A 13,018-nucleotide genomic window follows, 5' to 3' on the forward strand; every position below is an offset into this window, starting at 1 on the left:
GAGACCCGTAAGGGTGAGTAGGTTGCGCTATACGAATACAGATTTACATTACTCAGCCTGCTTTGAGCGCAGAGACGCCTCAGTCGAGGTAGCTGCGTGCTGTACAAATGAGTCTGATTATTTGAGCCTTCCGGCCTCGCCTCTGGAAAACGATCAGGGATGACAAATCTTTTGTCTTTAGATTATACTTGCTTTGTAACAGTTGTGGGTTTTTCTATGTACAGCGCTCAGATACCCTTGGGTCATGTTACCCGCTTTATAAAATTATTTAAATAGAATACATAAAAAAGACAATGTAGTTGTATATTATACAAAATACCTTTATAACTACTCCTAGCAGCAATAATGATATACATGAGAACACCTATAGTGTCCTCATCTACAGAGCAAGTGAGAGCCAGTGGGAAGTGAGAGAGCCTTCTCTTCGCCACTCCTGTTAATCACATAAGTCTTGCTCTTTTTACTTTCTCTTGAGTATATTTCTAACACCTTTTCAGCACGTCTTCAGAGTACACCCTTTAGTTCACACATGCCTTAACCCTTTCTTCACAGTTACTGTTAAGCAGTGGCATAACAAAAGCCCAGAAGCCTCTCGGTGCGGTGGAGCCCGGAGCTCTAGGGGCCTCCTCTGGCACTGGCAGGTCCTTGGCCCGAGAGCTCCGTACTGGGTCTGGAAAGCAAGATTCCCCCTCACGTTTTGTTACGCCACTGTGCTAGAGTACTTTCTGCAGGGCATCTTAGGCTTTGATCTTGGATTGTTCATTCTGCCCTCCTGCTCCAGTGATCCCCCCTCCCTATTTTCCCTTCCTCTTCAGTTTCTCCTTTCATATTAAAACATTTCCTTTCCTGGAGATTGAGTCATTCTTGAAACAGTTTCCATGATGGTGACAGTTTCTATGTTTTTTTACCACCTCTTTCAATAATGTACAAAGTTCTAGGCCATGCGTAGGCCATGGTAGGCATTTCCTTCCTTCACACTGGCCTAGATGTAGGTTTTTGCTGCTTTCTACTAAGCAGGTCACCGCGCACAAACCTCCCTCGGCTATCGGGAGGACCTCCTGCAATCTTTCACAACCCTAGTGGAGCACGTATTCTTCCTACGCCACCGCCTACTTCAACTTACCATGCCCCATAATGCCCATTTATCTGTAGGTCATGAGGCTGGTGGCATGGTAGCTATTGGTGGTCTCTTGTCTGACCCTATAATTAGAGGACAGCTCCCAAGGGAACTGGATCTGAAGGAAAGAATCACAAGGCGCCTCTGTAAAAAATAACATATGGAACAGTTACTCTAGGCTGGTAAACACAGGCTGAACAACCTTCAAACGAGATACTGACTCTTTATCGCAAAACAACATGAATAACTTGCTTCCATTCAGGAAGATAAATCGGTCCCCATCCTTTCATAATGCTTTGTAATTTGGGGTTATCAAGTTGCATTAAACAAAAAGTGGAAGCACAGGGATGTCATCAATTTCATCTGTGAGAGTATTAGTGCACTATCCAAGCCACAAGTCTGATTATTGAAGAATCTGTACCATATTGGTACTCAGATGTGCAGGCTACGCCCATGTGGACAATACAGAGGTAAAACTTGCATCACTCATAAAAATACAAAGGAAGCAGTCAGACTAGTCAGGAAATTACTCTTTATAGTTGTACATATTTCGGCCGAGCTCACCATCCGCCTTCTCAAACTTCCTACTGCAAACTGAGTGCATGGAGTAGGCAATCAAGCAAGATGCAACAACCATCTATTCTCTCAGATCCACCACTTTCCTTTAACCTTGAGGCCCACTCGAGTGGTTGCAAAGTCTGTGTGAGTCTAAAACTGCACCACTGACACTTGAAGCCTATAACCGGATAACGCACCACCTATTTCCAGAGAGTTTGACACCCTCTGGACCTTAAGGATTCAAGGGGCAGGAAAATAAGGTCACTAAGCATAAGTTCTCATCACCATGAGCGCCAAGGTCAAGCTTCACCACCAGAAATGGTGTGCACTACTCGTCCGGCACCACGTGCAGATCACTGGAATGCTATTGTATTATGTCTAATGCCTTATGTCTCACCCAGAGGCCCTTTATCACTTCATCGTGGATCTACAGTAAAGCATGGGGTTAAAAATGTCTGTTTCTCACTGGTAAGTATGTGTAGAAACTTGTTGTACCGTACCACCATTCTCTCACTAGAACATTCTAGCACGGATTCCTGCTAGCAATTTGAAGTCTAGGGCACAGCTCTTTCTTGGGAAAAGTTCCAGCTGTCAATGACCAACGTGTTTTTTGCTGAAACATGTACTGGAATAAAAATAAATCTATATTAATTTCATCCACCTTCTGGATAACTGAACACTCCCAATTAAGAAGCCCCTGCCTCCTCCACCCAAATCAACTTGAAGCGTCTGTAGCTTCTTTCAACATGTGCACATCAGAAGAACTAGGACCATCTCAACAGAATGCTTTGATGTAGCCATCACACTCTGTTCTCCATGACCCTCATCCAAGGGCAATGTGCTGCACTGAGTCAAATAAAGATTGATTTGGGGACACTGGAAAAATTCCTAGAAGTCTGTCCAAGCAGTAAACCAAATTATAACACTGTCATCCATGAGAATTACGTCCCCCAGTCTTACAATGACTAGTTTTGATCCTGCCCAGTGATGGAGATCATCCAGATAAGTGACAGTGCCTGCAGAATGAGCTGCAGTGTCGGTGGCCTCTCCAGGTAGCAGAACCAGGGTCTTGTCCAGTGAGGACTGGGACTGCAGTCTAGGTGTTCTCTCCAGGCAGCAGAGCTAGGGTTTCACTTCTTCACCTTCACCACCAGTTTGAGACGAATATCACACAGGAAGATGTTCATAAGCTCATCACCAGCTTCCTGTGCTATCTTGCTGATTAGCTGACCTCCTTGACCAATCAGCATCTTCTGTTGACAACATAAAACACAGATACTTACATACTAGCATAAGCTACATTAAGCAACAGAATGTTTGCATGCTGCAATACTGGAAGGGCCTATGAAGCCATACTACTGAAGAGCAGAGTTTGGTGCCTGTCAATACACTGCCAAGAAGCGGAAGTACTGTGAAACGTTTGGTGAACAGAATAGAACCCACATGGCTCTTTAACTAAGGTGAGCTCTGCTTGAATGAGTGAGTAGCACATAATACCGACATACAAGGGAGAGATCTGCTCTGCGGAATGAGAAAATCTATGTAGAAGGGAGAAATCTGCTTGGTGTGAGCAATGGTGTGAAACGTGCAGCTGCAATATTAGGGCAGCTGGCATCTAGGTCACTGAGTGTAGTATTGGATAAAGCGCAGGTCAGTGTAGGTGAAAGTGGCTCACAGAACTCTGTAGTGATAGGAAAGCTCATCTTGATACCCTGTTGTGTAGGTGACAATGAGGCGCTAACACCATTAGTAGCTCATTAACACGGCGGCTTTAGACCTTAGGCTATGGTGCTAGAAAGAAGGAGTGTGGTTCCAATAAGGAGTTAACACTGGAAGAGCAACGATGAGGTAGTGACAGATATAATGAAGTTTGGTGTCACGGAGTACGAGACTTACGACGATACATTCTTAGAAAGAGTTCAGCACAGTGTTGGTGAATATAGCATCCATGTAGCTTTCACACTAGAGAGCGCTCAACAGGGTTCTACTGAGAATGGGGCCCAATAGCTTTGGTGCACTGGGAAGAGCTCCGTTTAGTGTGGGTAAGTTTAGAAACCAAGATACTGTATCACTGGTTAGTTCGGCTTGTTTGTGATGTATGGGTGGGCTCATGTACCACTGTTGAGCTCGCCTTTGAATCGGAGTGTGAGACCACATATTTTGAGGTCCCATTTACAAAATGATGATGTGATGCCATTTCTCTGAGAATAAAGATTTCACTACTTGTTTTTAGTTGAACCATGAAGCTTTCATGTCTGAATTAAAAGACCTGTCAAAAGTCACACTCACCGCATGGCTATCTTTTTGTACCCAAAGCTTCTGCAAGATAACCAGCTCCCCTCCTGGACCTTCTTCCCAGAGTTCAATGGACTACAAGAAAATGAAAGAAAAACGGTGGCTATGTAAACTTAGAAAGTTCCATTTCCCAGCACCTTTAAAAACACTCACTGGGCAACTCTGCCTCTCCAGTTCATCAGACCTTTTGACATGCGTCCTCTGGAGAAGTTTAAAAATATATTGATTTTCATCCAAAGGGGGTTTAGGACACTCCCTGGGCATTTCTGAGTTCACATATGCTTGCTCTGTGAATAGCACGAACAGGCTTGCCTCCTCGCTTTAAATATTTCTGGGCTTATTTGGACATCTGCACTCACCTTACTTGCTCTCACTGTTTTTTTTAAGGTGCATGTATTCAGTGGTGGCCAGCATGGCTCGTGGGCGGTGTGGCGGGGGCAGGGTGTCGCGGGGATGGGGTGCTTGAGTGAGCATAGTTACTACAAAAAAAAAAAAATTTAAAAACTTACCTGGCGCCGGTCCTGCATCTCTGCTCCTGCTCTCCTCAGAACAGGAAACACAGCCAGGCCACACTGACCCATCACAACTCTGCAATGTAGTGTTGGGATTGGTTTGAGCGCTGGGACCAGCGCTCAACCAGGGTCTGGAGGGGTGGGCATGTTCTCCAAGCAGGCTGTAATGCAGCCTGCATGGAGAAGTGGGAAAGTGCACGTGACTGGTTTGGGCGTCCGGGGAGGACCGACAAGTCAGTCATTGTGCAATTAGGAGTGGGCCAGTCACTCCTCCCCTCCTCTGCTCCCAGAGCTCAGCAGCCCCGCCCACAAAGCAGCAAGAAGAATAAAATGATAACGCGAAGTTAATAACATTTTATATTTTGTGCTTTGCACTGATCAAAAGCAGTGGGCGGTGCTCCTCCGCCATAGCGGAGGAGGCACCACTGCATGTATTACTTTTTATGTCTGTTTTTCCTTCTCCTAGTCTTCCTCACCTTGTAAAGAAAGACAATGCCATGTTCCGATTATGTTTTTCTACCCACTGACACTATGAGCATATTTGCTATATGTACACTTTTGCACCCAATATCATTGCTCATATATGCAGGAGTGCAAATCCCAGGACAGCTTTATATAAGTACAAATGAAAACATCTACTCTCTAGGTAATTTTAACTTTACTTATACAAGAGTTATCTGTTGACTCTGGGCATTTGTGAGATTCCTAGTACAGGCCTCGTTTGCGCTTTCGAGGTGTTTCTGAAATCACCTGTACATGCCCTGCCTGCAATCTCTGGGTTTTCAAAATTCTCAATACAATCACTGGAACCGCTATTTCTCAGCCTGCCCGTAAACGAGCTCCCAGATCTTTTGTAACTGTCCCATCTTTGGTGCTCTACTTACCTGAGCATTCCAAACTCACATCTACAGGCCCTGCTTTGTCTCTAATGCATTTCTAAGCTCACTAGCACGGTCTTTGGCTGCTCTCTGTACTTTTGAGTTAACATGCATAGCATTTAGCTGTTCACTTTGGATATTTCTGAACTAGCTTGCTCATGCTATGCCCAATCTCTGTGTTTTTTTAAGATAACCTGTAATGGCCATTTTCACCCTGTAGCCCTGTTAATGCTTACTAGTTCTCTCTTTGCTTACTCGCGTTGTTTAAAGCAGGCTCACACAAAATGGTTGTCCCTGCTCTCAGCTATGTGTTTCTGAGCTCACTGTATAGAAAGACCTTCGACCCTTAATTCCTGAGATCATCCGTTCAGGTCTTACCTGCTCGCACTAGTCCTTTCTTGCATCACAGGCCTGCCCCAATCTCCCTCGGAATGTGCAAGCTCACTTAAAATAATGATGCATCTGTAGTATTATTGTAAGGTATTGCTCCATTTCAAATACCACAAACATTATATTTAGAATAATATATTATACAATTAAAACTTTACTTCCTATTGTCTGCTTCTATAATATTAATTAAAAGATACATTTACATTGGCGACTGGGGAGACCTTCCGTTATCTGCAAGTTTGTCATGCGCTCCAGGTGACCATCCCTCGGGGAGAGGTACTTCCGGAGTCTTCGCCATTGGAAGACAGATTGTTAGACGAGCATATGAGCGGAGGGGAAATCTCCCTTACCTATAAAAATTGTTAAACAACTCCCCAGACACGCTCTTCCACTTGTGCCACCGCTGGGAAGTAGCCTAGGTGATATGGCAGATGAAGACTGGCCGGACGCTATGGCCTCCCCCAGGGTAGTAGCAATCAAAGCAATGTATTGATTGGTGCAGTTAAAATACTCCATTGATCCCATTTGTCCTGCACCACCATGGTAAAGCTGGTCAGAGTACTTGAATCAACTTGTCGTAGACTATGCAGGCGGGAGATATATTTTTTCTATGTCATTTGGGAATACCCAGTGGTTCAAGACTACTGAAAGTCTGTGATAACGTGTATGAGCCGAGTATGTGGGAGCACTTTCACACCTTCCGCAAAGTAATGTCTTCTCAACATCTGGGATGCCACAGATATGAATTGTATGGAACAAACCTGGGTGATCCTGGGCATGATAATGGCCAAACGAAATATAGCCCATGAATAGGGGGCAGAAACTGTGCAACTCCTCAGAGACTGGAAGGGAGACATGGAATAGTGCATAATTGCAGAAAGGGTTGTGTATGAAAGTAGAGGCTGCCCAAAAAGGTGGGAAAAGATTTGGGGGAAACTGAATATTTATAGAGGTAGTCCATGTGCCGCCCACATGGGGCTATCCTCCAGGTTTGGAAATGTTGTTAATACAACGTCTGACTTCCACCAGATTAGGAGTGTATTGTAGTACAAGCAGAGGACCAGTCCACAATGGAAGAGTACGGTTTACACTTTTTGTATCTATACATGCCTACTGTGGTATGCAACTCTGTGTTGCTTTCTCAAGTGCCCAAAAAAAGAGGTTTAAAAAATACATTTAGATTTATCTCCTATTGACTGTACTATATTTTCTGAGTTTAACCCCTTCTGTGCTCGTGACGGAACCACTCCGTCACGAGCTGTGCTGGTGACGGAGTGGTTCCCTCACGGCACGGCCGCCCCGCCTACGCGGTGTCAATTCCGCACCTGCGCGGCCGTTTTATTGAGCGGGCGGGGCCGTGACGCAACCGCTCCGTCACAAGCACAGTGCGTCCGTGGCTCGTGACGGAGTGGTTCCGTCTCCAGCATGGTGGCGCCGCGCGGCCGCCCCTCCCCCTCAGCGTCCAGGCGTAATTACCGCCACTGCCAAGGGGTTAAATCACATGGTGAGAACAAGAGCATATGCACCTGAGCTATTATTATGTTCAAGTAACATTCAATTTTGCTGGTAACTATGGAAGCCATTCCATACACCTGGAAAAACAAATAGTGGTTCTGATATTTTTATGTTGCTTCTTATGCAAATATTATCCCACATCTTTGAAACTTTTACTCAACTGAACGAGCTCACTTGTTTTGTGCTTGCAGGTATTTGGGCCATTCCAAGCCCTAAAAGTATGGTTTTCCGAGAGCTAACTTTGTGAAGATTGGTTTCAGATTAAATGAAGTTTACTGGTTTTGGTCAGGCATGTGCAAATCGGAACTTGGTCACTTTGGGCTTACCTGGTTGACATTGTAAGGTACTTCCTGGGGCAGATATTCCAATAACTTTGAGCGGACAACATTAACGCAAATATCTTGGGGACACTGGGTGGTCACAACGCCGCTGTGAAACTCCCATGAACTAGGCTTGGCTAGTGATAGTAGGTACCTCTGGAAGACAATGAGACAAGCCAATGTGAAATTAATCCACCATATCTACGTTCTTGTGATTCTCCACCCTTCCCAGGTCACCTCATGCATTTGCATACTCAAGTTACAGGCATTGGCAAAGTCAACAGGTCTTGCCTATGCAAGACCAATGCCAATGTGTTTTAGCCATGTTGTACACCAGCAAGGCTCACAGTTAGTGCCATCGGAAGAGTGGTGTGGAGTGCCGTAGAGTGGAATGGCAAAGAGTAGTGTCAAAGAGTAAAGCGGCATAGATTGTAGTCATGTAGAGTGAAGTACAGTGGAGTGGCGTAGAGTGGACTCGCGTACAGCTGTAGAGTGCAGCTGCATAGGATTCAGCGCCATCCAATGCAGCGTTGTAGATTAGTGTTGCATGATAGAGTGTAATGGTGAAGAGTGGAGTAGTGTGGCGTGGAGGAGAGAGGCAGAGTGCATTGATGCAAAGTAGAGTGGCACAGAGTGCAGTGGCGTAGAATGGTGAAGATTATAGTGTAGTGACAGAGTGCAGTGGCAAAGTGGAGTGCTGTAGAGTGGAGTGATGTGGCATAGAGTGGAGTGATGCAGAGTAGAGTGGCATGCAGTGGCATAGAAGGCAGTAGTGCAGAGTTGAGTGGGGTAGAGCTCAGTGGCGTAGAGTGCTGTGTTTCAGAATAGAGTGGCGTACAGTGCCGTGATGCAACGTAGAGTGGCATAGAGTGATGCAGAGTACAGTGGTGTAGAGTGGTGCAGAGTACAGTATAGTGCCTTGGAGTGCAGTGGCAGAGTGCAATAGCGTGGGGTGCTGCAGAATGCAGAGGAGTAATGCAGAGTGCAGTGGCATAGAGTGCAGTAGCGTGGAGGGCAGCAGAGTGCAGTGGCATACAGTTGAGTGATGCAGAGTACAGTGGCTTAGTGTGCAGTGGCGTAGAGTGCATTGGGGTAGAATGCAGTAGTGCTGAGTAGAGTGGGGTAGAGTTCAGGTGCATAGAGTGCAGTATTGCAGAGTGGAGTTGCATAGAGTGCATTGGCCTAGAGTGTTGCAGAGAATAGTGGAGTGGAGTGCAGAGGCATAGAATTCAGCGGCGTGCAATTCAAAGTCGAGGAATTGAGTGGTGTACATTAGAGTGGTGCATAGTAGAGTGCAGTGGCGTTGAATACAGTGGCGTAGAGTGGTGTTGTAGGGTGGCACGGAGTGCAGTGGCGTACAGTGCAGAGTGTTGTAGGGTGGCATTGAGTGTAGTGGCGTATAGTGGTGCAGAATAGAGTGGCACAGAGTGCAGTGGTGCAGAGTAGAGTATAGTGGCGTACAGTGCAGTGGAATAAAGTGGAGTGCAGTAGTGCAGAGTAGTGTGGCACAGAGTGTAGTGGCATGCAGTGTTGCAGAGTAGAGTGTTGTAGAATGCAGTGGCGTAAAGTGCCTAGGCGCAGAGAGTAGAGTGGCAGAGAGTAGAGTGGCAGAGAGTAGAGTGGCAGAGAGTAGAGTGGCAGAGAGTAGAGTGGCAGAGAGTAGAGTGGCAGAGAGTAGAGTGGCATAGAGTAGAGTGGCATAGAGTAGAGTGGCATAGAGTAGAGTGGCATAGAGTAGAGTGGCATAGAGTAGAGTGGCATAGAGTAGAGTGGTGCAGTGCGTAGAGTGCAGTTGTGTAGTGTTTACTGCTTAAGAGCAGAGTGAAGTGGAGTGGTGCAGGTTAGAGTGGTTCAGTAGCAGAGAGTGCAGTGTTGCAGAGAAGAGTTTCGTAGAGTGCAGAGGTGTAGAGTGGCATAGAGTGCACTGGCATAGAGTGCAGTGGCGTGGAGAGCAGTGGCGTGGAGAGCAGTGGAGCAGAGTGCACTGGCGTAGAGTGCAGTGGTTTAGAGTAGAGTCGCGCAGAGTGCAGTGGCGTAGAGCAGATTATTTGAGAGCAGAGTGAAGTGGCGTAGAGTGGTGCAGGGTAGAGTGTAGTGGTGTAGAGTAATTGTGTAAAGTGGTCTAGCGTAATGGCATAAAGTGGTTAGGGTGCAGTGGTGCACAGTAGATTAGAGTGGCGTACAGTGGATTGGCATAGAGTGCGTGGGTGTGGAGTGGTGCAAAGTAGAGTGCACTGGGGTAGGGTAGTGCAGAGTAGAGTGCACTGGCATAGAGAGTAGAGTGCAGTGTCAGAGTGCGGTGACAAAGAGTGCAGTGGCATAGAGTGGCACAGGGTGGCGTGGTGTGGAGTGTAGAGTGGCGTAGAGAGCCTTGGCATGGAGTAAAGTGGTGCAGAGTCGAGAGGCATAGAGTGACATGGAGCAGAGTACAGTGGCACAGTGGCATGGTCTAAAGTATATATAGGAGAGTGCAGTGACGTGGAGTGGAGCGGTGCAGAGTAGAATGGAGAGGCGTAGAGGGGAGTATGCATGGTGTGGTAGCACACTGCCATTACAGACAACACATTTTCAAATTAAATGACCATTACATTTGCACAGACATACAGTTTTATTTATAAAACTAGACAGCGGACAAACAATGTGTGGAAATGGCATCATCTAGTGTATTGATTTGCTTTGATCTTATTAACGAATCTGTTTCCAACACACTTCAGAATTAAAAAAGATGTGCTTCATTTGTGCTTTGCTAATTCTGGTATATTCTAAAAATCCTTCCACAGTTAATTTCAATGTGTGCTAGGAAAAAAGCCTTTTCTCTACTCCTAGTATCAGGCAAGATTGTCACCTAAATCCTCTTACTTTGATATCAGAGAAAGTAACACCAAACTCCCTCAGAAGATAGAGCCTGACATTTGAGCTCTGTCTTCAAATGCACAGCAAACGAGAAAGGACAAGAACAAGATTTACATGCTGGTTTACAGAAAGGAGCACTCGTGGAAGAATACAAGGAGAGGTAGAGTGAAAAGGCGTTGCTCCTTGGGAACGACTAATTGGACCTGGCAAGCCTAAAACAAATAAAGCCAGAAAATGTGAGTTACATAGCCAATGGTATGCAACGAGTGGTATGCATCCCCAGGGAATGTCTTGAGCAAACCAGACAGCTGGGCTGTCCGGTAGGTTTGAACCTAAGAATGCCAATTACATAATTATTCAGCTTCACACAACAAGCTGAAGGGTGGAAGCCCTGTAGAGCAACCATTCATAGAGAATAATAGGCACGTGAGGTTGGAATGATCAATTTAAGAGTTGTAGTGGTGGTGGGGTGCAGAGGGTGTAAGTGAGGGGCACAGGCAAGGGACGCAAAGCACTGAATGGTTGAGAACCTTCAGGTTGTATTCAGCTGCATGATACAGCCGGTTAATCAAAGATTCTCTCATATATTTACCTTCAGGGTCTCTACCTCCTCTCCGCTCACTGCAGACAGCATGAAGACTTCCTGAAAATGAGGCCAGCCTTGAGTCTTTAGATCCATCACCATCTGGTTCTCCTCTGCAGCTGGAGTAACACAATCTGGATCAAAATCCTCCAAGTTCTCCAACTTGCTTCTGTCTCCATCTTTTCCAGGGTCCAGGCTGTGATCGGAATCTGCATGGATATCACAGCTTGTTTCTTTGTGCCCATCTCCTAGATATTCCCCAAGCTGCAATTTGTGGGTTTTTTCTGCCTCACCAATATCCACCTCCCTAGTTGCTGCTGGTGATTGCAAAGTTTCCTTCTGTGAGGAACCGGAGAAGGGCTTGATCAAAGATTTCACTCGCAGCTTCTTTCCATCCACAAATCCCTCTGTCAGCTCCTCCACCAAGTCCAAAAGTACTCCTTTCTTCTTCACGAGGTCCACCTAGAGAAGTAAGAAGTAATAAAAACCGATGATGAGAAGAATCTGGAAGAGAACCTACTCTAGGAACGCAAGAAAAAGGACTTTTGATCTGTGGGCCTTCTGCTCAGATAAGGAAACTAATTGATAACCATGGAGTAGGACGAGGTCACATATGGGCACAACACCACATGGGAGGGTCCTTTTAGGCACCACTAAGGTTAATCTTTGACAATCAATGACATTGTTAACGTAGGTCTTTCTTACAAATCTGGAAAACCATGATGGTGGCACCAAATACACACATAGGTTGAAGGTCAGGATCTATTAAGTGTCTCATCTAACTCTACAATCTCCTAACAGTGGAAGCATGTTAGAGAGGGAAACGAAAATAAGAAGGGTTTAAGCTTAAAGAGAAGGTATAAAGGGTCACCAAAGTAATATCTACATTCTTAACTGGTCTATTAATATCTAAAAAAAAAAAAAAAAACATTCTAACGTGTGTTTGGGAGGGTTTTTCCACTCATCACCAGAGCCGAAGATACACTTATAAGCAAACAGGCATTAAATGTATCATGGAAATAATTAGAAGAATCTTATTAATGTATACGAGTTCTAGAAGCCCTAGCGCCATTGCTTGTTAGAGAAAAAAATATGAATAGCAGATTGTGGCAGCAAGAGCCCGGAAGCAATGTGGACGAGTCACCTGGCTCTTAAAGCAGAACACTGCAGAGAAAGGAACAATATGTTTGAGGCTCCAGATTCCTTTCCGTCATTGGACCTTTAAGCCAACAAGTAAAACTAAGAATGGTTTTTAATAGCGGATTCGTGAAACTGAAAAGGTCGTGCACAACGATATACTGTTGGCTGTGCATGCACGATGTTTTGAGGCACAATTACACCCAGGTGAAGAGACTTAGCAGCATAAGAACATGCCATACCGGTCCGTGCTTTATGCATTCCTCTCTCACACACAGCCTGGTCAGAGTCCTCCACATCTAACAGTCCCAGTTCCTTTCAGCTAAGCAGTCTGGTCTAAAGAGCAGATCTATCGGTATGCGGATATAGTACTTGGGTATTTTAGGGGTCATCCTGATCGCTTCTAAACAGAAGGTTCGAAACTACAGCACAGGAAGAAATTTTAGCGTCAGCGTAGTCCCCAAAATAGGTAACATTTTCCCCCAAAAGGCTTTATTTGCACAATGAGCAGGATTCAGGGCAGGGTATTTGCACTCAAGAGTACCTGGAGATCGAAGCTCTCCCTCATCTAAATGCGTCCCTAGTCCATGCAGCTCACCTACATATGAAAGCTGGAGCTCGTGGTAGTGTGGGGTCTTTTCTGTCCACCTGGAGGGATTTATGGTCCACTAATGAAAGTCGTCATCCAGCGTCTACCAACTGATGTATGATGCTCTATGTAATTGCCTGAAAAACACTTAGTTTTGTAATTTTTGCATATTTAGTGTATCAGAAACCTCTAAAGCAGCCGAGAGGTGGCATATTAGCCAAGGGCAGCTCGTCAAATCAGGTGTTTGAAGGAAGTGTTCAACCAGATATGA

At 45.5% G+C, this 13,018-nt stretch overlaps 1 protein-coding gene across 1 annotated transcript in view; it reads right to left on the bottom strand.

Moving 5' to 3' along the window:
- Window positions 1–302: 302 nt before the first annotated feature.
- The window catches only part of ERAL1 (Era like 12S mitochondrial rRNA chaperone 1), a 79,497-nt gene continuing 66,781 nt past the window's right edge, over window positions 303–13,018 (bottom strand). Inside the window, exons 8-11 of the mRNA XM_078680089.1 lie at window positions 11,031–11,483; window positions 7,592–7,741; window positions 3,965–4,045; window positions 303–2,928 (exon numbers count right to left, since the gene is read on the bottom strand). Coding sequence (XP_078536215.1) covers window positions 2,806–2,928; window positions 3,965–4,045; window positions 7,592–7,741; window positions 11,031–11,483 — 807 coding nt within the window. The 3' untranslated portion in view covers window positions 303–2,805. The remainder of the gene's footprint in view (window positions 2,929–3,964; window positions 4,046–7,591; window positions 7,742–11,030; window positions 11,484–13,018) is intronic.

This window comes from Lissotriton helveticus, chromosome 3_1 (genome assembly GCF_964261635.1).
Source record: "Lissotriton helveticus chromosome 3_1, aLisHel1.1, whole genome shotgun sequence".
Taxonomy (NCBI): Eukaryota; Metazoa; Chordata; class Amphibia; order Caudata; family Salamandridae; genus Lissotriton; species Lissotriton helveticus.